The 27,803-nt window shown below is 49.3% G+C and overlaps 1 protein-coding gene across 1 annotated transcript; it reads right to left on the bottom strand.

Annotated features, from left to right (window-relative positions):
* Positions 1-958: 958 nt before the first annotated feature.
* On the bottom strand, positions 959-27,659 carry NAT10 (N-acetyltransferase 10). The gene is made up of 29 exons (XM_066583516.1): positions 27,596-27,659; positions 24,533-24,683; positions 24,057-24,148; positions 23,805-23,976; positions 23,594-23,716; positions 23,013-23,074; positions 19,998-20,112; positions 19,806-19,913; positions 18,597-18,730; positions 18,405-18,498; positions 16,119-16,217; positions 14,938-15,074; positions 14,734-14,858; positions 12,617-12,767; positions 12,102-12,198; positions 11,589-11,705; positions 10,847-10,948; positions 10,692-10,766; positions 8,852-8,968; positions 8,647-8,780; positions 8,518-8,566; positions 5,865-5,961; positions 5,270-5,380; positions 5,016-5,188; positions 4,626-4,745; positions 3,467-3,565; positions 3,311-3,384; positions 2,920-3,003; positions 959-2,342 (listed from the first exon to the last, which is right to left on the bottom strand). The coding sequence occupies exons 2-29, from the start codon at positions 24,647-24,649 to the stop codon at positions 2,246-2,248; spliced, it is 3,075 nt and encodes a 1,024-aa protein (XP_066439613.1). The 5' UTR covers positions 24,650-24,683; positions 27,596-27,659; the 3' UTR covers positions 959-2,245.
* Positions 27,660-27,803: the final 144 nt, after the last annotated feature.

The raw sequence follows: 27,803 nt of genomic DNA on the forward strand, positions 1-27,803 counted from the left end.
CCTGGAAGAGAATTTGAGGCCAGCCAGAGGAGAAATGCCAATGCAGATTTTACTAGAAGGCATCTTTTGTAGGATGCTATCCCTATATACTCCACCTTCTAAATCCCTGGTCGGGTCACTCAACCAGACTCTGAGGGCCCTGGCCACTTTGACCGACGTCGTCATTCATTCATTTAAAATTAGTCAGCACTACTTCCTATGACTCATCCATTATGTCCCTTTTGGTGATGCCGTTGCGCTCCCCTTGGCTACTGGTGATGCACCAGCGATGACTCTTGTGCCGTATCAGATGTCCCACCTTGTATCCGGCTGAGGGCATACATTATACTATGTAGTGACCAGAGCGCCAAAAAGCTTCTGCCGCCACCCAGCAGGTCCCCTCCTCAGAAGGAATAAGGCTGCAGTGAGGACCTTAGTCCAATTGTACCTTCCAGCCCTATTTAGTGGTGATTGGGCAGACCACCCGATCAGCATTGTACATGGTTAGGAACTTTTTGAACTAGATCTACAAACTTTCTTCTATTCGTATTGCGCACACCTGCGACTTTCAAGCGAGTGTGATACAGTTTATTACTAGTTAAAAGACACGTGATTTTAACGTGTCCCACGATGCATTTTTCTTGCATCGCACTAGACAGATATCGCGCTGGTAGACATGTGATTTTTCTATGCCGAAGTATCTTCTCCAGATATCACACTTGTCCGAGTGAATGCGACCTAACGGGATCCGTCTAGTTCCTGTGTCACCGGTATCAGCAATGCTTACCACGTTCTGTCACCAGTGGACATGTGGCCACAGCAGCCAATCACCAACCAGTTCACTTGTGGGGACCAACCGGCTGTAGCTGTTAAGTGTCCACGAAGGGCAGTTTTCTCAGTAGTTTCTTGTGGGACGACAACCGCCGACTGATGCAGATTCAAGAAAGGAAATTAAAATCGAATAAAAAAGACAAAACCGTCTGGAACAAAATACTTTACTTCAGAGTCGGTACAACAGCAACGACAGAGTGCAAAAAATAAGACCCCGTTTTATGTAAAATATCCCACCAACGCACAATAAAAAAAAATCCAGAAACCTTATAAAAAGGGCAGAACCACCTACTGCGAAATTCCAATAACCTGCTATTTAACCCTTTCCAATTCACTGTCTGATGTCTAAAGACATTCTGATTGAAGGCTGTACAGCTCTGATGTCGGAAGACGTCCGGCAGGGTATTCTTACTGCATATTACTGGCCACTCTGTTGTCAGAGGCCTCTCCAGCATGTCCCACACCGTGGTACTGGCTCTAGCCAGCAGATGGCGCCATTGTATAATGCGAGAAAGAAAACCCCCTAGGAAACCCTGAATCCATAATTGGATTGCAAAGGGTTAAGATTCCTGATAGTCCAGAAAATCCATCAGTCCGGCATCTTGCGGTTCCTAAGATCTGGAGCTATTGGTATCTTACAGTAATATGTAAAGGAGGTTTCCAGTTTTGTAAAGTTGGTGACAGATGCTAAATGCTATTAAAGTTTGTAATGTGGTTCTACTTTGTGTCCGTAGCTCTATAGACCATCACCTCCTCCTGACACCTCAGAAGTGTTTATTCGCAGGTTGCCATGGATACGTCCTGTAGGCATTCCAGCACTACAGGTCGGGCACGCTCAGTAGGAACGACCAGGGATGGCTTTTTTTTGTATTCAGCTCTCAGGACCGGATTGCTGACCAATAGAGCAGGGCAGAGCTTAGTGAAGACATGCCCAGGAAGGAATACAGAGCAGGGAATTGTGGGAAATGTAATTTCAAGCTGCATATCAGCAGGGATGCAGCGGCCATCTTGAAAAAAAACATGGTGGGGACTGGAGAAGAAGGTAATCGCCATTTATGGGTATAACTCGAACATCTGTGTATAAAAACAGTGCAAATAGCTTTCATACCTGGAATTTTTGAACATTCGCTTTACAACCGGAATACCCCTTTAAGGGAATGTTCACACACGGCAAAGTTGAAGCAATAAATCCACACCAAAAAGCAGATTTAGTGCGGCGTCACAACAGATATCACCCCTTTAATTGAGGGCGATAACCTCAAGCACACGTATTATACACGCCCGTGTGCTCCATATCATGGCCGCCTCTACACATATATACACACTGCTGTGCCCCGGTGGAATTACATTCACAATATACAGCAGCACAGATCTGTCCTCGAACTTCTTTCCTCCATACAGTCCAGGTAGGTGCACAGTTCACATATTCAGCTCCTCATTTCCCAAATTTTGGCTTCTTGCCTTTATTTTTGTTAAAGGTCTTGTGCTGCTTTCCTCCGCTTCTCTCCGGCTGCAATTTGTGCTTCATGCCACTGAAAAGAAATAAATTGGTGAATACAACATAAGTGAAGCCACCACTAGAGGGAGCTCAGCAGCACAATGCATGATGTGTTACTGATTTATACTGTGAGCTCCCTCTAGTGGTCACTGCAGGCAGATAAAATTTTAAGGGATTGTCCAGCTCTTCCATCATCAGGGATCCGCCGCACTGGACTACCACTGATCAGCCGTTTGCCTGGCTGCTTTCATGCCGTACGGTGCAGCAAGCAGTTTTGGTACACTGCGCAGTGGACTGACCTGATATTGCAGGCACGGCTCCCACTGACGTGAAATATAACAATATAATTGCTGATACGGCTTAAACGCAACAGACTTGTCGGGACAAACAAAGAGGTCTGAAATGCTTCTTAGAATGACTATTTGATGCATTGGCCAAGACACTACATGCTGCTCTGACTGGTCAGCAATGCTCATGGGGGGCAGCACTGAGCAATCAAAGCAGTTGTAGGGTCTCCTACTGATGATTCATACTAATACACAGTGTGTCAGAAGCGGTGAGGCCATCTTTGTTTGACTGAAGGGTCACTTTAAAACAGCGGGGTGACAGACCTCTTCACGCTGACGATAGACGTATTCTTCCCAGTCTTCTTCAAGACGTCATTCCACTCATCATCTTCTCCTTTGATCACATACCTGAAGAGTACAACAATGGTGTCACACGTTACCTACATGTCAAATGGATTAGTGTTCTGTGGCAGATCTACAAGGGCCAGTAGGATTAAAGGGGTGACCCACTTCAAGTAGTTTTGCTGCAGAAAGACGACAGCTCCGTACATTGCACAGTGGTTGGGTTTGGTACTGCAGGCTGAGTCCCATTCACTTCAATAGGACTCAACCTGCAGTACCAACCTGGACCACTGCACAATATATGGAGCCGTCTGCTTCCTGCAGCACAATGGCTATAAGTGGGACAAGCCCTTGAATATTCAGGGTTACTCACTGGGACAGATTAATTCCTTTTAACTTCTGCACTTCCTCTTCGTGCTTCTGCTGGAATTCCTTGGCTGCTTCATCCTACAGACAACAAGAGCGTTGGAAAACAACCCTCACATTACCGAAGAGTCCTGGTGTTCCCCCATAAAGTCTGGAAACTCACCAAATCCTCATTCAGAGACTTCAAGGTGGGCTTCATAATGACCTCCTTGGTGGTGACCATCTCGTCCTCCACGGCCTTCTCTTGGATTGTTCTAAACAGCTGGAGAGGAAGAAGCACAAGTAACCGGTAAAGATGGACGCACATCGGGACCATTTTTAATACGTCAATTTGCTGATCCTTGGGGGTCTCAGAAGTCAGACTCACACCAAACATTAAGCTCTCCAATCTAGCATTGGACCTCGCCCGACATCAATATTTCCCTGCAAAGCTCCCATGTCGGGCCAGGTCCGACACGTTTCTAACACTATGCAGAAGAAAGGTCCGTTATGAGACTCTGATCAGCTGTTCACTGGGCCGAGGGGCTCACACACTGAGCTAATATCTGCAGGAAGCAGACAGCTCCGTTCCCAATGCAGTGGCCAGGCTTGGTATTGCAGGCCATACCAAGCTGAACTACTATAGTTAAGAACAAAGCTGTCTGCTTCCAGCAGAAATCCGCTCCGCGCATGAGCATAGCGGCCCGGGGGAACAGCTGATTGGCAGAGTTTCTACATAGCAGACCCCTATTGACACTTATACTGCGAACAGGTCTAATAGTTTTACAACTGGATAACCCCGTTAAAAAGGGACACCCTGCAGCTAATAAATCAGCAGCACGGCAGGAACCCTGACATGGGAGACGCGCTGTACATACCTACTCTGTGCTGTTCAGGAGCCCAGGAAGCCTCTTTACAAGCTGCCCTATTGTAGAGGTAACAGACACTTCAGTGGACGGGTCACTCCTAGATAGCCGCCCTAGGCTTCCTACAGTAAGTGATCGCCAACCAGTTCCCCAGCTCTGAATTGACGGACGGTGAAAGTATGATGCTAGCAGCCAATCAAGTGCCAGGGAAGAGATTGCCGATCGCTTACTGCAGATAGCCCAGGACCGCTATTCAGCAGACCACCCTTCGGGCACCTCAGTGTAAGTGGCACAAGACACTTGGCAGTTTGCAAAGAGGATTTTGGATCTCCTGAGGAATGTCGAGCAGTTTAAGGGGTAGTACAGGTGCCACCCCTGCCCAGGATGCGCACACTGCAACTCGGCTCTATTGAAGTAAATGGAAAGAATCAGCCAGAGAGTCGGCAGAACTACAGCTAACCCTTCTACCAACGTTACCTGAACTATTTTCCGTATGATCCGGTTGAAGAGACCCATAAGCTGACTGCTGGGCAGCTCGATCTCCTTCTCCAGCTCATCCACCGACTTGTGCTGCAGCCCAATGCCAAGAAGCAGCGCCTAAAAATAAAAGGGGCAAAGAAAATGTGGACAGTCCAGCAAAACGACAAGGCAGTGCAGTAATGACAGAGTTAGGCCCCATGTGGGAACCCGCAGGGGTATCCAACCCTGTGCCCAGCCGACATCCACGTGTATCTGTGGTTTCCTCCTCTCTTTTGTACTGCGGATGGTCCGCCCGGCTCGCCATCAGACATGCGCAGTACAGATTTTTTTCTTTAAACCTTAGCAATCAGTGCCTGACGACAGAACGTAAGACACGCGGTGACTTACAGACTGCGCCGCTGACAGGTTGAGGCCTCCGTACTTCTGTAAAAAGAACATCTTTGAAATGGAGGGGATGAGGTCCATGATGAGGTGGTAGTCCACCATGTTCTGGGAGTACATCTCCAGGCGCTTCAGGTCGTACGGGGTAAAGGAGGACTCCAGCTCTGAGCGAGTGATCGCTGTGGGGAGAGAGAGGAGTCAGAGGACGACCAGATAAAGAGAAGGGGGGCAGTACAGCGGCGGCACCTGAAGATACTTACAACTTGCAGATTCCTTCTTGACGTTTTTATTCTGGAGGATATTCAGCGCTATGGACGGCGAGAAGCTTCTGAACTGATAGGAAAGGAGAGAGAGGAAACGTCTCCTGAAATCTGCAGGCGAGAAGAAGCACTGCGGTCAGTACCAGGCCGGCCGGAATGGAAACCTGCGCAACATTCTAATACAGTTTGATAGTAATGACAGAGAATTGAGACAATGAATCACATTTCATCCAGAGGCTGGTAACTGGTACAGGCCAGGACTTCTCACAGCTGTGCTTTGCTACAATAGTAACCCGTGTCATCAATCCTCTGTGAGCGGTGCATAGCATTATACCCTCGGTGTGTGGACCCACCCCCAAACACCACCTAAAATGGACTATTCCTCTAAGGCAGTGTTTCCCAACTCCTCAGGGCGCCCCGACAGGTCGTGTTTTCAGGATATCCTATAGTAACGCTTGTGTGTGTGCATAAAATACGCAGTTTTGGGCCGTGAAAATGCTGTGTATTTTACCGACAAAATCGGCAAACACCCGTGTGAATGAGCCCCAACATGCAACACCCTTCACTTCCCAGGTAAGAGGAAAATCATCCTTACCTTTCCAAAACGCCGTCAACCACGGCTCTTGCTCGGACTCCTCTTCCTCCTGTAGACTCTTCAGCATTATGCAGGAGTGCTCCCCCGTGAGGTCATTCTGAGCAAGACAGGACAAGTAAATCAAAGAGTTAATATTCTAGATCTGGAGAAGTACAGTTTCCCCTTGAGGAGCGCACCAAGCTGATGTACGGACACTTCTAGGCCATGCGCTGCTCCTCTGGGAAATGGGAGATGGCATAAAGGCTCTGCAGCGCCACCTATTGAAAGGTTTGCATATAAAGAAAAAGAATGAATGAAATCACTTGTGTGAATTAACCCATTTAAATGAGTGGGTCCCCCCCCCCCCCCCCCCCCCCCGTTTCCGTTCTGTCCATGTCGGAATCAAACAGAGCTTGCATGGGAAACTCTCCCATGTGAATAGAGCCTCAAGGTACGTTTACACGGGACGACTGTTGGGCACATAAGTGCACGACCGCCTTCCCACCATGCTTTCACACAAAAGCGATTGGCGTTCTGTAAATGGAGGCAGAGCGAGCCCGAGATTGCCCCGGGCACCCGCCTCCGTTCACTGCACACAGGCAGTAACTCATAGATGAACGGCTGCCTGTTTATATGGGCCGAGGGACACTTTTTTTTTTTTAGTAAGCCAAAATCCAAGGGACTCCCACAAGTGAGGGATTTGTCACCCGGTGCCCTGCCGGTGGGCGTGGACACGGGATGACTATTGCCCAAATTTGCCATTTCCAGCAACTATTTGGAAGGTAATCTTCCCGTGTAAAAAGTATTTTAAAGCAGAGAATTTTATCCCTTTGGACTTGGGCTCCAGCTCATCACCAGAGAGTCGTAGTCATTACCATTTTGACTGCACTCTTCATCAGCCATTAATACTTTAAAGGGGTGTCCAAAGCTTCAGGCATTTTACTATTGATGGCCTATGCTCAGGATAGGTCATCGATGCCCACTGACCAGCCTATTCCTGGCACCGCCGTCAGTACAGACAGCAGGAAGACTGCACTGTCCATATTGCAGGAGCCCAGGTTGGTAAGGACAGCGTGATCTGCTTTCTGCACTGACAGTAGTGCTGGGGGTAATCAGCTACTCATCGGAGATTCGAGTGGCGAACCCCTGACGATCGTCTATCAATGATCTACCCCGAGGTCATCAATAGAAAGAAAATGCCTGAAACCCCGCACAACCCCTTTAATGATCAAGCCTCAATTCTAATGACAGTGCCAGGAAGAGCAGCCATGGGGTATTTGATCCCCCTCTAACCGCTGCTGCTTGTAAATGGAAAAATGAGATAATTATGGGTTTTATAGGAGAAGTCCCCTAGACACAGTAACGATACATCCCAATGATTAACCCCTTAACGCTATAGGATGTACAGTTACATCCTGCAGTGTCGGGGTATATGTGAAGGGCGCCTGCTGTTTCCTACTGACGACACCTGGCGACAACAGCTCCGATAAGCCGTGCGGCTCATTGGAGCTGTTAACCCTTAAATGCCGCTGTCAATTCTGACAGCGGCATTTAAAGGCCCCGGTCAATATTCCGGAGTCCGGTATGGCCCCCCACAGTGACAAGATCGCCGGAAGCTGTGAGGGTGACATGGCAGCTGGTGACCTTCTGAAAGGCCACAGGGCTGTCTTGGCAGAATGCTTATCAAGCCATGCCTGTGGGGTGGCTTGACAGAATGCCTGCCCAATCGCAGTATGATTTAGTGCTATTGCTTTACATCATACTGCAGGAGCGATCAAGGCATCGCAACTTGTTGCTCCCTCTGGGGACTTTAAAAAAAAAAAAAAAAAAAAATTAATAAAGTTTTACTGATTTTTTTTTTAAATAATCAGTAAAACTTTATTTATTTTTTTTTTTTAAATAAACACACACAACCCTTCTTCCATATTTATAATAAAGCACTCTAATAAAACAAAAATACATATTTGGTGTCGCTGCAACCGTAAAAGTCCAATCTATCAAAGTAATGCATTATTTCCCCACACGGTGAAAGTAGTCAGAAAAAAAAAAAACAAAACGACAGAAACGCGCTTTTTCGGTCACCCTGTCGCAAAGAAAAATGCAATAAACAGCGATCAAAAAGTCATATGTATTCAAAGATGGTACCAAGGCAAACTACAGGATGACCCGCAAAACATGAGCCCTCACACAACTATGTCGCCGGAAAAATAAAAAGTGTAATTGGTCGTAGGAGAGGGCGGCAGAAAAATAATTTAAAAAAAAAAGAATTAAATATCTTTGAAAAAAAATTAAAATAGTACAGAAAAAAAAAAACAAAAACTATACAAGTTTGGTATGGTGGTAATCGTACTGACCCGACCCATAGAATAAAGTGATCACGTCATTTTTGTCGCGGTTTGTGTACCGTAGAAACAAGACGCACTGAAAGATGGCGGAATTTCATTGTTTTTTTTTTCCCATTTTACTCCACTTGGAATTTTTTTTTACAGTTTTTCAGTACATTATATGGTACTCTAAATAGCACCACTGAAAACTATAACTCGTCCCGCAAAAAACAAGCCCTCATACAGCGACGGCGATGGATAAATGAAGGCGTTACGATTTTTTTAAAGAGGGGTAGGAGGAAAAAAGGAAAAAAAATGGCCATGCCCTGAAGGGTTAAAGTGAGACTTACGGGCGTTTGTCGCAGGTACACAGGAATAAAGCCGGCTCGCTTCCAGAATCTGCCAAGAGAAAGCATGTAGGTCACATGGTCATCAGAACTAGAATGCTTTATGGGGGTCTTACAAATTCGCGTACTTACTTTAAAAGCTTGGGGGTCAACCCATAGGACACCCCAAGATAATCCAGCTTTTCAGCAGGCCTCTCGCTCAGCCGGAGCAGAAGAGGGGGCAGGTTCTTCCGAGGGTTCACAGACTCTTCTAGAAGGCTGACGGCCTGATATAAGGACAAGTTAGAGCAAGCTCAATATAATACGACTATTTCTGTAGAGATGACCGGATCCTCACCTCGCTGCTGATGGAGGCGATCTCTTGAGGTTGATTGTTGGCATTTTCTTCCAGGCAAGGGAACTGTCCCTCATAATACATCTGCAGCAGCTGCAGGGCTTGGCTCCCGTACCCCATCTGCAGGCAAAATTATACCTCATGACATTTAGTTCCAGGATCCACTGGATCCCCACCAACCAGCTGATCCCCAGGCTTGCCGTTAGTGCGGAGGAAGCTGGAAGCAAAATCACTGTCAACATTGGAGCTGGCCTGTTTTGTCCTGCAGACACAGCCATCAATGAATTCAATGAGAACTGTGCCTGTAGTACCAAAATGGGCCACTACAATGTTGACGGCACTATCTGCACTGACAACGCACTCGGCAATCAGGTCATTGGTGGAGATCCATAGCGGCAGCCACCACCCCCCCCCCCCCCCCCCGACGATCAACTATTGATGACCTACCCTGAGTAGAATCATCAATAGCAAAAGTCCTGGCCAACCCCATTTAAGATATCTCAATAGCCAATATAGAATTAAAGCATAGACAATTTCTCTGTCTCTGAAACTCACGGGCTTCGTTCTCCTCAGACGGTCATGTGATCTCTATTCTGACCAGCACAGATTTCCTTGGTGTTATGTAATCAGTTTCTAGTCAACTTCTCAGTCTGTGTGATGCTGATACACAGGACGTGGCTGCAGGGGGCACAGTCATTCCTAGCGATCACGCAGCTCCTATTACACGGGTGTAATAGAGGAGATCACAGCTCATCCTCATGACTGTATACTTATGGTCTGTAGCTTATTTAGAAGACTACAGGAGATAATGGATAATTAAAACTGCCCCCCCCCCCCGCAGAAAAAAAATAGTATAGCTGTGCTGATGCAGGATGGGATAGATGTGAAAGTGAAACCAATTCCAAGTACACTGCATGGAAGTTACTGGAATACACAGAGGAGATCTCCAGAGTGTGACAGGCAATCAGGTAAAGGGGAAGGGTAGCATGAATTTTTTTCCCCGCCAGAGCAGACCTTAAAACAATAAAAGTCTGGATATCTGAAGTCACCACTAGGGGGAGCTCACTGCATAGTTATACTATAGAGGTCTATGTACTCTTTAAATATCCAGCGAGCTCCCCCTAGTGGTGACTGCCGGCAGTAAAAACTATACACTATTCTACCTTATGTCTATGCAGGGGATTTGGAGCCACTCCGGCAAAAACTAATTTTTCCATCTCTGCCCCCCTTACCCATTTGCCACGCTCTGGAGGTCTCCTCAGTGTACGCCAGTCATATCCCTACAGTACAGCCCCTGTCTGACCCTTATCAGACACCATCTTAGGGATGAGCTTTTTTTTTAATTTTCACTTTCAAACAATCCCATGATGCATCAGCACAGCATGAGTTAAGACTATACTATTATTGCCTGCTGGGGGCCAGTTTAATTATAAATTACCCTCTATATTCACCTAAATAAGCTACAGACCATTGCTATACAGTCAGGAGAATGAGCTGTGATCTCCTCTATCATACCTGTGTGATCATCATCAGTAGCTGTGACAGGAGTGCCAGTATTCTCCTCTAGGCAGTTTCTTTCGTAGGTCCATGCATCACACAGACTGAGAAGTTGACTAAACAATGAACACATAACCCCAAGTAGATCTGAGCTGAGCTGAGCTGAGATCAGATCTGGCTGAAAGTTTCAGCCAGAAAGAAATAACTAAGCAAGATAATACGAGCCCACTTATATATACTGGGGGGAGGGGTGCATAATGAATGAATGAATGAATATAAAGTAATGACCACAGCAGCACATGGCAGAATCATAAAAGAATAGGCCAGAAAATAGTAAAACTTTTACCCCCTGGTAATCCGGGTGGACGGCGATCCTCACTACTCTTCCTCCAGATAAGCTGCCAAAATCAGGATCTTGAAACTGAAGGCAAGAAGAGTAGACGATGCATTTAGCGGTTCTGTCCAGAAGACCAAACATCATCTAAAGCAAGACCAACGTACCTGTTCCGAGACGGACCAGGGAATGAGGTCGCCAGATGCCTTCTTCCCTCGGGAAAGACTGTTCATGATCGACTGTTGAGAAATCTCTCCTTCAAGACAGACCTGAAGGAGCGCAAGAGAACAAAGCATCAACAGTGGAAGCCGCAACATCCTAAGGTCGGCTTTACACGGGACGACCAGCGCCTGAAGAGCCGCTCCATAGAGGCGCTAAAATGTACAACTGTGAGGCTTGTGGACTCGTTCATGATTGCTGAATGAATTGTTGGGAGGATTTACAAGGGGCCAAAATATGACTACTTACGGGGCCACTCAGAACCGCATGGCAAGTGGGGAAATACCGGAAGGCTTGCCAGAAGTTGGACGGACCCCATTATAGGGAAGGAAGTCCTTTTTTGACACATCCAGTTTTTCTATTACTCAGCTACTAGGATGAAGCCGAACAGTAAAAGCCCTGGTGTGAATCCAGCCTGAGCCGACCCCTCATGGGGCGCTCGTCTCCAGGATGCGGCTTCCCAGCTGTGGCGCAGCTACAAGATTCAGCATGCACACGCTTCCGGATCAGGCCAAGCGTCACAGCATGACCGAAGCTGATAAGCTACAGGTTGGAGTCGTAGTTTCACCTCAGGCGGGGCTTTTGTAAAGCTTTGCCTGCAGAGGAGCTCCAAGAAATAGAAGCGTAACTGCTGCAGCTACAGAGCCACCAGCGAGGAGCAATGATGGCCCAAAGCCAAGTCGGAGGTACCTGGATCACAGCTAAGACTTCAGGTAAGGCATTCTGGGTGGGAGGAACAGGAGGAAGAAGGCAGAACAGGTGATGAGCCGGGGCGTCAGACAACATCTGCAGGTCATTGGGTGAATTCTATAGAGAGATGTAGAATTATTAGCTTACATGATGCTCCCCATGATAGGAGACCCCCCCGCCCCCAACGATAGGAGACCCCCCCGCCCCCCAACGATAGGAGACCCCCCCGCCCCCCAATGATAGGAGACCCCCCCGCCCCCCAATGATAGGAGACCCCCCCCCCGCCCCCAATGATAGGAGACCCCCCCCCCGCCCCCAATGATAGGAGACCCCCCCCGCCCCCAATGATAGGAGACCCCCCCGCCCCCAATGATAGGAGACCCCCCCGCCCCCAATGATAGGAGACCCCCCCGCCCCCCAATGATAGGAGACCCCCCGCCCCCCAATGATAGGAGACCCCCCTCATATCCTTGGTTCCAGAGCTCTGGGTATATGTTAGCCGTAAGTTTATACCTTGTAATGAGAAGCAACATAAAGCGCCATTAGCCTTTGCAGGAACGATTCGGAGGCTTTGTGGTAGCAGAACAGAGTGTCGCGGTTCACATAGTATCTGTTGCCGAACATTAAGGAAATCTAGCAGGCAAGCCGATAAACTAGGAAGTGAGATTATTCCTCATCTGATCACACAGAGGGGGTTAATACGGAGATTCCTAAAAAAGGGTATTCCCACCTCAAAGTCATGGAAAGCTGCTAAGACAGGTGGAGATCCAACAGCGGGGACCCAAAACAATCGCAAGAACAGAGGGGTTACAATGCACAGCGCCCCCCGCCACCCCAAGTGGAGTGGGGCTTCATACATATCGATCTATATTAGGTCAAACGACGAACACGGAGGTCCAAAAAGTGCACGGAAATAAATGTATTTTCCACTAAGTGAAGGTAGACGCCGCACACTGAACCCTCCCAGGGGCCACATACACCTGCAGCCAGGGGCCACATACACCTGCAGCCAGCATGACAGAGGATACAGGTCACAGGTCTTCGGCAGGGGACATCCAGAAATCATCCGACTGATATTCAGACAGTTCAGACACAGCAGGTCATTCAGCCATTGCTCTACCGAGTCTCCTGGAGCGTAACGTATAGATTCCTGCAGGGTCACTTCATGAAGAGTTCGAGCTGAGAGATAAAAGTGAGAAACACAATTGTGGAGTTCAGCATTAATAAGGCAGTTATACAATCTGTCCTTCCGCTGGAAGTCCGAGGATCAAGGCTGTATTAATGTTAGTGAAGACAAGCCGGCTGCTTAGGATAACTGATGCAACCAGTAGAGGACGCTAGCTCGCCCGGCCTCACTAGTTCTCTCCCACGGAGTGCAGGAAGGTGCTGGTCATGGTGCACAAACTAGGAAGAAGCCCCGGCACCTCAGAAGTGTGAAAAACTGTAGGTTTCCACGATTAGGAATATATGCAGCATCATCATCATTCCCTCAGAGCGCCAGCGAAGGATTTAAAGGGGTATTCCCATCCCAGCAAGTCATCCCATATCCACAGGATCGGTGGGAGTCAGACTGCTGGGACCCCCACTGATTCTGAAATTCTTCCTCTGGAAGTGATGGCCGCACATACACCTATGCTATACTCACTTCAATGGGTCTGTCGGAGAATGCTACCGTTTCCCCGTACATAAGACGGAGTCTTATGTTAATTTGAGCTCCAGCCAATCACAGCCATTGCTTCGCCCATTGACTTTATGAATTGGCTGAGCAGCGGTGAGCGATGACCGTGGCTCAGCCAATTCTGAAATCCCTCCCCCACACAGCAATGGCTGTGATTGGCTGAGCGCAATCACAGCCATCACTCAAAGAACCAATCACAGGCATCACTCACAGAACCAATCACAGCCATCACTTCCTGGAGGCGGGATTTATGAATCCAGTCACCAGAATGTCAAGTTGTACGAACTCCAAGGAAACTACGGGAACCACGTGAACCTCTGAGGAGCAGCGTGAGAGACGTGGACGAGCCTTCTACCTAATGTTTTTTCTTTTATTTAGTGTAGCTAGGGCTTATTTTCGGGGAAACACGGTAAGCCCTTGAATGCTGCTTTGTCCAGCGGTCCCACTGAAGTATGTAACCTGCATTGCCAGAACTTCAGTATGAGCTTGGAATGAAATCTCAAGGATAGTGGGGGGGATCCCTGTGGTAGAAACTCCACCGATCAGTAAGTTACCAGCTATCCTGTGGATAGGGAATTGCTGAGATGTAATACCCCTTTAATGCAATTGTTTTTAAAGAGGACCAACAGAGTTTTCCACCTACAAAAATAGGCACCAGTTAAAGGGGTGTCCATTTGTAAACGATTGATGGCATAGTCTCAGGATAGGTCATTAATTGTAGATCGGCAGGAGTCAATCGTCCAGGATCCCTGTCAAGTAGCTGTACCCTGGACCACTGTGCTCCTGCACCGAGCCGATTTCTGCAGATAGCTCCGTTCTCTCCGCAGTGGCCAGATTAGGTATTGCAGGTAAAGTTTCTTTTAAAATGAACAGTAGCTTGACCTGCAACACCAAGCCTGACCACTACTATGAGAACGGAGCTGTCTGCTTCCTGCAGAAATCAGCTCAGTGCACAAGCAGTGGCACAGAGAGCAGCTGAGGATAAACCAGCAACCAATACTCTTTAGAAGTGTTGAATTTGTAAACCTGAAAAAGCCGAGCTCTAGGGTAAATCATACGGAATGACAGAACGACAACTGGAGTTACTACCAATACGGAAGTGGATTATAGACAACCCAGCCATCTATAAAAGGGGCTGGTCATTAATACTCTGCTGCCCAGTCTTTCATCAGGTGTGGACAAAGACGCCACTGCATGCTGGGTGGGACCGTTATCTCAGCATCTGCCCAAACCCCATATATTATTGTGCACAGTCTGATTCTTATTAGCAGGACCCATGCAAGAAACTCGTTAGGATTTATACAATTGCCTCAGTAACTGTCCCATCCACTGTGCAGTGGCTTCTCTCCACACCTGTCCGACCAGGTGAGTATGCCTGCACACCCCCTTTAAGTAATGCAGCCAATCACGGCTGTGCCCCAACTGAGCAGCAGCCAACACTGGGGAGACTGTACATCCTATACATACCCGATGCCAGTCGCTGGGTGCTTGAGGACTTGTTTTCGGCCGTCATGGAGATCTGACTCTCGGCGCTCTGCTGTCGGAGCTGCTGTATCAGTTTGAGGGACAGAGAGCGGCCGGTTCCCTCATACCTAGAGCAGCGAGAGGTTAGATGGACTACAGGCTGAAGACTGGTACTACAGTCTACTCATTCACCGTCCGTGGACTCACCCGTTGATGGTGGACGCCATGAACACCAAGTAGGGACCCATGAGACTCTTGACAAGAGGCAGCGGAATGGCAGCAGCTTCATCAATGACCACCAGCTCAGCTTGCCCCAGCTTGACGGCATCAGCCGGGTGGATATACTGCATGTGGAGCAGACATTAAAATGTGGAATTATGCAATTATGCTATCAAAGTCTGAGCAGTGGGGTCCACCACTAATGCCGGCGGACAGATGCCTATCTTGGCCATTAATAAAAATGTTGCGGCCCAAACTTAGATTATGTGAAACTCCAAGAGAGAAGACTTTAAGGCAATTGGCCAGAACTCCTCGGGATCATCCATCAACAGTTGGCAGACTGCTGCTTGGAATCCCTCCCAGTCAGCTGTTCGCCGGGCCTGCTGTTAGTGCAAGGAGTCGGACACAGACAGCTCTGTCCATATTGCAGTGGCCCAGGTTAGTATTGCAGGTACAGCTCCCAGTGAACACCATGCAAACCAACTCAGGCGGCTGCAATGTGGACGGAGCAGTCTGCTTATGGCTCTACCTGCACCGACAGCGAGTCCGGCGAACAGCGGATTGTTGGGGATCCTGAGCAGAAGGCGCCTGCTGACCAATTACTGATGACCTATCCAGAGGATACATTATCAATGGTCAAGTCATGTGTGTCTGCCTCTCTATTGACGACCGGATCTCAGATCAGGTCTTTGGTGCAAACTCTTCAGAGCAGATCGGCTACGGACTTGTATGTTATCAGACAGGAGAGTCTTAAAGAGGTATTCCCTTCTCAGAAAGTTATTTCTTACTCCCAGGTGATCACTTCCCGATTGGTCGGGGCAGATCACTGGCATTCAGAGAAACTGCACTGAAATTTTGACAGTGGTGGCCATACATGCGTGCCACTGCTCCATTCACTTCCTAGGGACGCCAGAGATGGAGTCAAGTGCTCAGCCAGCTCCACAGTCCCACTGAAGTGAATGGGACCGCCGGAGACTGCCGAATGCTTTATCTCCGCTATCCTAGGCACTTCCCATTGAAGCGAGTGGTGCACATGGGCACCAAATTTAGGGACATTTTCCTGAGATGGGGATACTCCTTTAAAGAAGAAAGGCAAGATGATGGCGGCCACTAGGAAAATCAGCAGAGTAACACAGGTAGTAGTCCATCATCCCTGCAGCAGACGTTACCTGTATGGTCTGTCGGTGCTCCTTGAAGACATTCACACGGACTACAGCTTTTTCGAACTCTGGGTTCAGGGACTGGATGATCTCGTAGTCCAGATGCTCCTGCGAGAGAGAACGTAAGAAGTGAGACTTATGATGCTTATCCAGCTGACAGTGCACTCATCTAATCCCCTTTACTATAGGAAGCTCAATAATGGGGGGCTCCTTGCAAATCCCAGAATGCTTTATAGATGGCACACAGAAATCACATGAGTCACAGAGACCCAGAGCCCACGGTGACCACCAGACAAAACTGCTTAAAAGGTGTTTTTTTTAAGTTATTGAAGTTATACACTGACATGCCAAAAGTCACGGGACAGGAAGTAGTAGAATGCAGAACCTCATCTAGCCCAGCGAAGTAAAGTAACGCGATGTGGCATCGATTCCACAAGAGGACGGAAGAAGGTTGGAGGAATGTTCAGCCGTCTGGATGCCCCCCACAGCTCCGGGGTATTTGTAGGTACAGGATCTCATGTGTGAATGGACTTCACCACATCCGATAAATGCTCGGTTGGGCTCATGTCGGGTGATCTCTGGGCAGCACCTTTCATAGGAACTCTCCAGAAGGCTCCTCTAACCAGTTCTGGACAACTTGGGCCTGATGGCACGGTGCATTATCCTATCATTGTAGGGGACATGAAGACCATGAAGAGCTGCAAATAGTCACCAAGCAGTGAAACGTAGCGGGCACAGGTCAATGATGTGTTGAGGCGGACCAGTGGACTCAACCCATGCCATGCGAACCCACTGCACACCAGTATGGAGCCACCACCAACCTGTAAAGCGCCTTATTGACAACGGTGGTCCACGGCTTAATAGGGTCTGCCCTACACATGAAGCCAGCCATTAGTCCAAAACAATTGGTACTGTGACTCATCAGATCGCGCCACAAGTTACATCCTGTCTAGGGTCCAGTTACATCCTCACAAGCCCAGAGGCGGCGATGTGCCCGGTGTTGTGGTGATAACAGAGGCCTCTGGTCGGACTTCTGCCCCCATATCCCATGGAAGCTACAGAACGCTGCGCTGACCTGCGGGATATACGTGTGGCGTCTCCTGCGCTCAATGTAGATGTAATTTCTGAGTCACTTGTCTGTTCGCACATTTCTAGCCAGACACCACCAGTTGTGATCATTAAGCACTTATGGTCGCCCACTGCGCTGTCCACTGTGGGTGGTAAGGCCTTCTGTGATGTATTCCGGCTACACACGAGACACTGCAGATCGAGAAATGTTAAAAACCCTCATAACTTCGGAAATGGACCGTCCCATCCATCTGGCATCCGCTATCATGCCTCGTTGGAACTCCAACAATTCAGGTCCCATTCCCATGAGCCCGCTGGCCGGTGTCAACCTCATTCAGAAGATACCTCCTCACAACCTGTACAGGTGAGGGCGTCCCCAAGTGTCACCTGAAGTGGCACATCAGTGTATTACTAGGAAATGCCATCAACTTCGGATCAGCGGGAGTCCCACCAGTTAGGACCAAGACTGAAGTCCCTTTGGCTTTCCTCAGCGGAGTTACAGGTCCTACGCCGAGGCGGAGCAGTGAGGTTTAGGACAACAGCCCGAGTGTCCGGCGCTCTTTATGCAGTGCTCCGGGCTCTTCATTCACATCCTGTCAGTTATTTCCCCACAGATGAGATATTGATGCCATATACAAACAATACACCATCAATAACTTGTCAGAGCAGACCGATTGGGCATGGGGCTACTACTGAGGGCAGCACCTCGGGTCCCCTGGTTTTCACCCTTTAACTCCTCCAATAGGGATCCGGTTTTTGCTGCAGGGACCCCCAGGCTGTTATCCTAGAAGTAGTCTCGATGTTATGGCAGCTGATGCAAACTGGTCAGGATAGCCGTTGTGTGGTGGCGGAGGAGCAGACAGAGACATGATCAATCTAGAAAGAGGAGGTCAGGACAGGTGGAGTTCTTGCGCAATAAGCCAGGCAGCAGACAGATGTAGCGTGGTCAAAAAACAAGTCGAGGTCATGACAGGAGAAGATGGGAAAGCTGGATGAATCAGGAGTCAGTCAGCATACAGAAGCACCTCTGCAGAACCATATGAAGCCTATTGTACAGAATCGTGCAGCGTCTGCCCCATATGACAGCTGGGAAACCCCTGGATGAGGGAAGCAAGAGGGGCCCCGGCAAGACGAGCCCCCGACCGTGGCATAACTATAATTGGAAAACTCTCTAATATATATATTTAATGGCCGTTCGTTTCGGACGCAGCCCCGGCGGGCTCTTACCTGGTACTGCAGAGAGTCAAAACCTTTAAAAATAAACTCAAACAGAGTGTGCAGGTTGTCCGGACTGGGAGACGTCACGAAGATGTTAGAATACCTGAAAGCGGAGGAAGAAAACGTCAGTCACGTTATAACCAGGGGGCACAGATGTGGGGATGGCCCGACAGCCAACGAACAGGCTACAATAAAGCGTACCCAAATGCCACGGCTCCAGCTATCGCCAGTCCAAGAGCGGCTGATTTTCCTCGCCCTCGAGCCGCGGTGAGCGCCACTGTACTGCGCAGAGTCTTCTCAGATATGGCTTCAATAAACTTCAGCACTGCCTTGGCCTATAAGAGAGCAAGCGAGAACATACAGGGCGAGGCTCCGCTCACTCCACGTTTGGCCCCTATGTTTAGGGGGTACCGCTGGCAGGCAGCCTATTAGACCCTGCCCTACTGAGATGGTAGACCGGGAGGCCTTCATTAACCCCCCAACAGTCGCATTACAATTGGAAAAACCCTCCACTTTTATTGTAGGTTTCAAATTTGTGTCTTATTTAAAATATATTTGGCGCAGAACTCGGTCGCCTTAAGTGCATTTTTAACCCCTTAGTGACATACTAATTGTAGGCTTAAGAGCCATTAAATCATTTCCCCTTTTGTGTTCCAGCGGACAGAACTTTATAATTTTTTCATCAGTGCAGCCGTGCGACAGCCTTTATTAAAGCAGGACGAGTTCTAGTTTTTATAACACTGATCCTGGCTGTTAACCCTTTAAATGCCGCTATCAATTGTGACAGCGACATTTAAATGTAGTGATTGGGCTTCGAATGATTCTAATGAGAGCTGCACCTCCAATCATGAGCGCCGGCCGCTACCCAGCAGTCGGAGCAGCGGCTTCCAGTACGACCCTGATGTATCCCAGTACTGACAGTCCCTTTTTTGTGTGCGGTGAATGTGATCAGAAAAAAAATTCACAATGCTAGAATTGCATTTTTCGTCACCCCCAACTGAAAGATAAAAAAAAAAAGTTGTATGTACTTCAAAATGGTACTAATAAACTATAGGTCGCCCCTCAAAATACGAGCCCTCAAGCAGCCATATTGATGGAAAGATGAAAAAAAGTTATGGGCGCCAAAAGATGGCGCCAGAGAGTAATTCTTTTTGTATTTCACTCTACTTAGACGTTTTATAAAAGTTTTTCAGTACATTATAGGGTACGTTAACTGGTACAGTTAAAATACAACTCGCCCTGCATAAAACAAGCCCTCAGGTAGCTAGGTCGCTGGGAAAAAAAGAAGTTATAAACTTTTTTAAAGTGGGGAGGAAAAAAAACCAACGAAAATGCAGAATGAAAACTGAGCTGCAGCAGGAAGGGGTTAAAAGGACAACAAAGGAAGATGGAAAGTCGGCTCCCATTTACCTGATCCAGCGTCTTGCAGTTCTCCACCAGGACCCCCACGGGCTGCGTGTCCTGCAGACTGACTTTCACTTCGTGAAGTTCTTGCGCCTCTGGAGTCAGTTCTACGTCCTGCAAGGAGTGAAGACGGTGATGAGCGGGTGGAAACAAGCGCAGTGCACTACAGTGATGCAGACGGAGGGGTGGGGTGATTACCTGGGTCTTTGGCGGCAGCGGCTTGATGTTGGCAACATGGCTGGAGATGGGCAGAATATTCAGCTGGTCGTCGATCACCATACAGTTCTTACAGGAGGCCAGAGAAAGGATGAACCTGGAGAAGACAAACGTTACACTGCAAGGGGAGGAAAGGAGGAAGCACCCCTTGTGGTCAAACCCAAATGCAGAGAACTTCCTTTAACTCCACCATCTGATAATCCAGAAAACAGGATTTTTTGTTTGTCCCTAGGGGTGGGCCAAAAATACTAGTGATGCGATCAGGGTACTGCCGCCTGCAAAAGCCTGCGACCAAGAAGAGCAGCAGAGAATGCGAAAGTATGCAGCCTTGCAAACCTTGATAGCAGAAGCATTATGGGACACGACCCAGGGTGCACCCGGCACTTGAGTAAACGGGCCATGTTCCGAAGGGGCGGAGTGCTGCCCTTGGCGCGGTAGGCCTCCTCAATAGCTGACTTGATCTAGCAGGCGACTGCAGACTTGGAGGCCACCAGACCTCGACGAGGGCCGTCTGTGATGAAGAACGGTAAATTAGAAAGGTGGAGGGATTCTGAGCAAGAGCGATAGATCCGCAGAGCGCGCTCTACATTGAGCTTGTGAAGACGACATTCCGTAGGGTGCGATGGCTCCAGATAGAAGGATGGCAGAGCGATGTCCTCATTGAGGTGGAAAGACGAAACCCCCTTAGGGAGAAAGAGTGAAGCAACGCCTTGTCCTGATGCAGCACCAGAAAGGAAGATCTAAATGATAGAGGCGTCAAGTTCAGAGATGTGGCGGATCAAAGTGATGGCTACCAGGAAGGCGACCTTCCAAGATAGATGGAGGGCGATCTCACTTATGGGCTTGAAGGGACATAATCACAATGCATATAGGACCAAGATCAGGTCCCATGGTGCTGAAGGGAGGTGGAAAGGAGGGACAGCATGTGTCATGCCCAGAAGAAAGGTACACACCACAGATTTGGAAGCCAGGGGATGTTGAAAGAGGACCAATAGTGCGTAAACCTGACCTTTCAAGAAGCCGAGGCCCAAGCCCATATCCACGTCTTCTTACAGGAAGGAAAAAACACGGCCAACAGAGAAATGCATGGGCCGAAGGGGATGTTGCTCACACCATTCGAAGAAGGACCACCACAGTCCAAGGTAGATGCGAGAGGAAGAGGGTTCCCTGGCCTTGAGTCTAGTCTGAACAGTGGGATCCTACGCGCTCAGGACAGCAGATTTAACAGCCGGGCTCTCAAACGTAGCATATGTATGCGGGTGAAGTGCTAGGACCTGGCAGGGCACAGAGGAAGCGGCTAGGTCATCTCAAACAGTAGAGATACAAGGTCGACGAACAATGGTTGATGTGGCCAGTCTTGTGCCAAAAGGCTCATTAGGACACCCTTCATTTTGGCCTTCTTAAGGAGCCATGAAATTAGGGGAGTCGGCAGGAAGGAGTACAGGAAAGACAACTAATTCCACAGCATTGTTAGGGCGCCCACAGCTATGGCCTGGGGGGTCGCGAATCTGTGGCACAAACACTGGAGTTGACCGTTGAGTCTGGATGCTATCAAACTCACCTCCGGCACGCTCCATTTGGTGTGTAGGTCCGCGAAGACTTCTTCATGTAGTGCCCACTCCTCAGGGTTTACTCGCCCCCTGCTGAAAAAGTCCGACATCCAATTCTCCACACTCAGGATGTGAATGTCTAAGATAGCAGGACCGCGTGCCATCGCTCAGCGTAGAATTTCAGTGGCCCCACTCATCACTGTTGCACTTCTTGTGCCGCCCTGATGGTTTATATATGTGACTGCCGCTGCGTTGTCCGTTTGAACGGGTGACAGCGCAGAATTTGAGACCAATAAGTCAGAGAAAGGCGGATGTCTCAGAGTTCCAGAACGTTGATATGGAGAGATGATTCTGAGCTGGTCCACTGACCTCGTAGTGTCAAACTGCCCAAGATCTGCCATCCTGATCCTAAAAGACTGGCGTTTGCGGTTATCACTTTCCACAGGAGTGGGAGAAATGTTTCCCTTGGGAGAGGTTGGGTGACATCAGCCACTAAAGTAGGGATCGACGGACCAAATGAGGGAGGAGCAAGGGCAGATCCAGGGAATCTTGCGACCTGTTCCAACTAGATAAGACGGCTCGTTGTAGTAGAGGAGTGTGTAACTGTGTATATGGGACTGGCTGGAATGCGGCTATTATGACTCCCAGTACCCCGCATGCCTTGGTGGATGGAGAGGGGTGTGCGTGCCCACAGAAAGAGGACACGATGAAGTGCGAGTTTGCCCCCTGGAAGTTGTAGCTTCTCCTGAACTGTATCGATATAGGAGACGGCCCCTTCCCTGGATGACCGGGGTGGGGACTTCCCTTCACGCAGAGGATTTAGCGCTTGAGGCCTGCGGGTTGGGAAGTCAAGAGGGAATGTGGCCATTTTGGTTCAGGGCATGGCAGTGGATGGTTCGCTGGCTGGTCTTGCGAAGCAGGCAGTTTGTGCAAAGAGGCTGCTGCTGACCGCATGGACATTTGCCGACAGCGGGAGCGTGCAAAGTGTGTCGCAATGGCAGCGCTCCGCTTACTGGATTTTCCCGCTAGAATCCAAAATTACAGCTGAACTGCACATGAGCAATACAGCGCATCGCTTACGCTCCTGTCCTCCCATCATGCACTGCTCACAGGATGTTGGAGGCTATGGACAGGGGAGGAAGTAGCAAATGCGGACAAGATGTCAGAGGTAGTAGAGGCGTGACATAGCTAGAAAATGAAGAAAGTAGCTCCAGCAGTTATAGGGAGCCGATTACAGAATGACTTATTGTGAGGAGGTACATTATTATAGAATGGTAGTCTGTTCCTGGAATACCCCTTTAAGTCCCTTGTGGTGGGGGTAAAGGCAAAATGAGCACTTGCTATTGGATGTCACAGCAGCAAGACACACCAGCAGCATACCTGGGGGGCACAAGAAGCAGCTCTACTGCCCCCGATGTAGGAATGTGACAATCCCCAGACTGCTCACCTTTCATTGAAGCGACCGACCACATCCTGATGGGCCTCTGTTCTGTACCGAGAGTGAACATCCTGCAAAAGGAAAGAACCCTTCAGTATTTATCTGCTTCCAGATAAAGGGATTGTACAGAATTAGAAAAAACAAAACTTGGCTGTTTCTTCCAAACAGCTCCACACCTGTCCACAGGTTATGTGTGGTACTGCAGCGCAGCCTCAGTCTCTTCAACAGAGCTGCAATACCAGAGACAATCCACAGACAGTACTGATCTGGAACGATATCCCATGGGGGGACATTTACAAAAGTTGCAAATCTTTGACAAGTAGTGCCTGCACAAAAGTTTTTGAAACTTTTCCTACAAGGCTCAGACTGACAGAAATGCGCAGAATACATGAAGACTTGTGCGCCTCCATGTATTCAGTGCATTAGGGGGAAAATTATACAAAGTCAGGCGCAGGAAATGCCGGGCTAAGTACATTTTCCCTATTTACAAGGCTCGGTTGACTTGTATAAAAAGAACATGGCCGTCGTTCAGCACCAGATGTAGCATGTATAGCCTAGCATGAAGAGCCGCAGACGGGGGTCCTACGTACCATAGTCATGGTGTACAACTGCTTCAGGGAAGACATGGTGCGAAGCAGAAGAACAACAAGTCCACCTCCTTCCACTGTTTCGATGGTGCGAGCCAGCAGGTTGGGAGTCAGCGCCTCAAAGTCCTAAGCAAGGAGGCAAGAAAGACGGGCGGATGACCAAGACATACCAATACAAGCGGCAGAGGACCCAGTGCCGCCGAGAAGCGCTCACCTGCAGAACGCACATGCCGAACGTGTTCCCCAGGATCTTATGGGTCTCGTTGTAGTAGCAATAACGGATATTGGTGGCGGCGATGAAAAGCTCGAAGGGGTCGTCCTCGTTAATATTCAGCGAGCCGCTCTTAATTCTTTTCTGAAGCTTCCTCATTTTCTTCTTGCGGTTGCTACAAGACAAGTTATGACGTTAGGCCCCCCGAATCCTCAGCTAAGGGGTGCGGTATTACCCCAGAAGACGACATCCCACCTGCTGAAGCCCAGCTCTTTCTTGTAGCACCAGAGGACGGAGGGGCGCGCCTTCACTGCGGACTTGGAGAGCATGTGATGGAGAATGACCACCTGCGGGGAGAAGACGCCGCACGGATTAACTTATTATACCATTTGGTTACACGATACCAGAAACTCTAAGCATGGTGAGCATTATTCTTATTATACACTGACCACCCCTTTATTAGAGACCCAAATCTACCACATTTCCCCGAAAATAAGCCCTACCCTGATTAATCGTGGGGGGGGACCGCTTACACGTTAAAGCTTGTTCGCAGCACCTGCACAAGTCCCCGATATAGCACTGAGGAATCAGAATTCGAGAACTGCTAATATCCCACCAAACACTGGAGGGCACCGTCTAGATTCCGATAGATATTGCATAGATAGCTGTAGAATGTGGCGCCCCCTGGTGGCTGTCAGAATAGTTATTTCATGCCCACATTGCCTTATTACCTGATCTCTTCCATGATCTCCCACAATCACAAAGAAGCTTCTGTGTTTCTCCGCCACTCCGTTCTCGATCAGCACCCGGATCCGGTTATCGATCTTCTTCCGCTGCATCGCGGCCATCGTGGCGGATGATGTAATCCGGGCGGACAAAAGTCTGAAAGCAGAGACCCCATTATAGAGTATCATAAGGAAGGACATTACAGGTGACGATGTGTGATGATCCACGGACGTCACATACGGACAAGACACCCTGCTGTAAATCACTGCGAGCCATCGCGTCGCTTCTAACAGTCCTAATCATTCAGCTGCTACAGAACATCTTTTCAAGACCATGGAGACCATTCACTGACCTGAAGCTTCCATAGGTTTTTCCAAGTAGTTCCGCAGCAGCTGCGGTGTGGAGTTACTTCTACAGTACTTCCGTCCTGCTTGGAGGGTCAGTACACGTGCTCTGAAACCACTACATACAGTCCTGGGGGAGAGATGCAGGGCCCTTGCTTTAGCAATCAGTGTTTCCCCACCAGTGTAATGGTCCTCTACACCATTGTTCCCCAACTCCAGTCCTCAGGGACTGCCAACAGGTCATGTTTTCAGGATTTCCTCAGTATTGCACAGGTGATGTATTTATGGTTGGTGCCTCAGACATTGCCACAGGTGTTCTTACCATAGGATATCCTGAAAACATGACCTGTTGGTGGTCCCTGAGGACTGGGGTTGGGGACCCCTGCTCTACATGATCAATAATAGATCGGCAGGGGTCTGCCCCCTGAGACTCATACAATGTACCAGTTTCTGCAGGAAGCAAAGAGCTCCGTTCTCACTGCAGTGACCAGTCTTCATATTACACACATTCATTTTAATGCCAGCTGGGCTTGCAATACCAAGCCTGGACACTACACTGTGAACGGAGCTGTCTGCTTCCTGGTGAGACCCGCTTGGTGCGCAGGCACACAAGTCCAGCAAACAGCTGATTGTCAGGGATAACGGACCCCTATCAATCTATTACTGACCTATCCTACCGACAAGCCATCACGAGTTTACAACTGGACACCCCGGTAACTATCGGCCGTCCTCATTAAGCAGATAATCCTGAGGACGTCGTTAACCGTTTAGTCCCAGAAAACCACAAGTTCCCAGTGACACCACAGATCACCAAGGTGCGCCGTACCTTCATGATCCGTGGGGGGCTGATCTTTGGAACTTCCACCGATCCCAAGAACAAGGGGCTGCAGTGTTGATCCAGCATCCGGCTCACCCGGCCGCGCATGGACCTGCAGCCAGTCCTGGTCATGTGGGCGGGGCTACAGGTCCCTGCAGAGCGGGACGCTGAATCAGTGCTGCAGCCCATTCATTCTCGGGATTGGTGGGAGACCAAAAGGTCGGACCCCCACGATCATAAAGTGATGGCGTATCTCGGGGGCCGTCCACACTGGCACATATCCGTAGGCTAGAATGGTTTAAACGTAGTCAGATTAGGTGCACTTTGACTACATTTAGTCCGACATACGTTTTTGGGGGATTAATAAAAAAAAAAAAGTAGCCTACGCCATTTTTCCTTCCCACAAAAAAAAAAATTAAAAATCGTACGGGAACGCAGACTTTTTATATATATAACATTGCAGTCAATTAAAACCGTGCAGAAACGTATTGCTGTAAGTATCCACACGCTTAGTCGCATACGGTTTTTTGTGATCCGGGGAGGTGAGAAGCGAACTACAAAACTTTATTAGAAAACAAAAAGTTAACGGTGAAAAAACGTCTACATTTTTCTGATTGAAGAAACGGATCAAAACGTAAAACGGGTTTAAAATTTAATGTGTTTTACGCGTCTTTTTTACGTACGTTTCTCATATCCGTGAAAGATACATGATGGCGGCAGCGAGGACGGCCCTCAGCGCTGCGCATCATCACTTGATAGGAGAGGAGTAAACGTTTATTCTCTCCCTTAAAGGGGTTGTGGCACTACTGACTTCCATAGGAGAGGTGATAAGAGTCTGACTGAACCGAAGAAGAGGGGTCCCGTACCCCCAGACTGTGGCCCCGCAGCGAGGGAGAATAGAGCGCCGGTCACACACAGCCGCACCGCTCCACTCATTTACAGCGGGATGCCTGAGACCTCCGAGCGCTCGCACATTCCCGTCAGCCCCATCCGCTCTGTTGCGTCTCTTCACTGCGAGGGGCGCAGAGTCCGCAGAGACAAGAAGAAGTCCCGAACACCGGACCCCGCTCTACGGATCAGCGGCAGCAAGAGAAGCTTTAGGTCAGTAAATCAAGGAGCTCTGTCCTGCTTAGAAAGATCAGCGGAGAATGAGACACGACACTTCACTGCCCTAACTGCTGCAGAACCTCTTCTATAGATCCCCTGGGCACCAGACACGTTGTGGAGATGTCAGCGCGGTCACCCCCTCTATAGGCAGAAAGATGGCAGATGGAGCGCTAAATAAACTACTCCGTATTTCAAGAAATGGATCGAAATCCACAAGCGCCACGGAGAGCCACCCCGCCGCCGCAGCCCCGCCGCCACGGGCGCAGTCCGGCCACCGAGAGCCACCCCGCCGCAGCCACCGAGAGCCACCCGGCCGCAGCGGACGCAGCCCGGCCACGGAGAGCCACTCCGCCGCCACGGACGCAGCCCGGCCACGGAGAGCCATCCTCGTCAGTATCTTAGAGGGCGTGACAAGTAGGGCCCCAACACTGCCTAGGAGGAGGGGCTATACCTGGAACAAGGCGGTGCAGCAATCCCACCAGTGTCAGCGGTGGCGCTATTTTGCAGACATTAGAAGGACCCCCAAGCCCCCTGGTTCTGCTCCTTGCAGCAGGTTGCAAGACCTGAGACCCCCATCTACAGCACATCACAGGCCATTGCTGACAAAATAATATAAGACCCCTCAGTGGTTTATTCCCAGTAAGCCCCCTTCTATGTCCCACGTGTCCCCTAGAGTGACAGCATGCCAGGAAGCCAATGCAAATAGGCACATCCCCTTTAAGAAGAAAGACGCAGCCGGCGGTATGTAGCCCTAGCCCGGTACTTCCCTCTGTAGTCACACAGAGCGTCTTATCACCTACCTTGTAATCAGGCAGCCGGAGCCGCACTCACATGCGGCATGTACACAGCAAGGAAGGACCCCGGGCTGCCCGCCGCGCCTGATCAGGGGGAGGGGGCCTTCACAACACAGTCGCGGAAGTGACGTCAGTGTCCACGGAAGAGGCGCCATGTTGGTGGAGGCAGCTGTATGTCTTCCACGTGTTCGTGATTGCAAAGTGCAAGTTCGGG

Source organism: Eleutherodactylus coqui, chromosome 11 (genome assembly GCF_035609145.1).
Source record: "Eleutherodactylus coqui strain aEleCoq1 chromosome 11, aEleCoq1.hap1, whole genome shotgun sequence".
NCBI classification, from domain to species: Eukaryota; Metazoa; Chordata; class Amphibia; order Anura; family Eleutherodactylidae; genus Eleutherodactylus; species Eleutherodactylus coqui.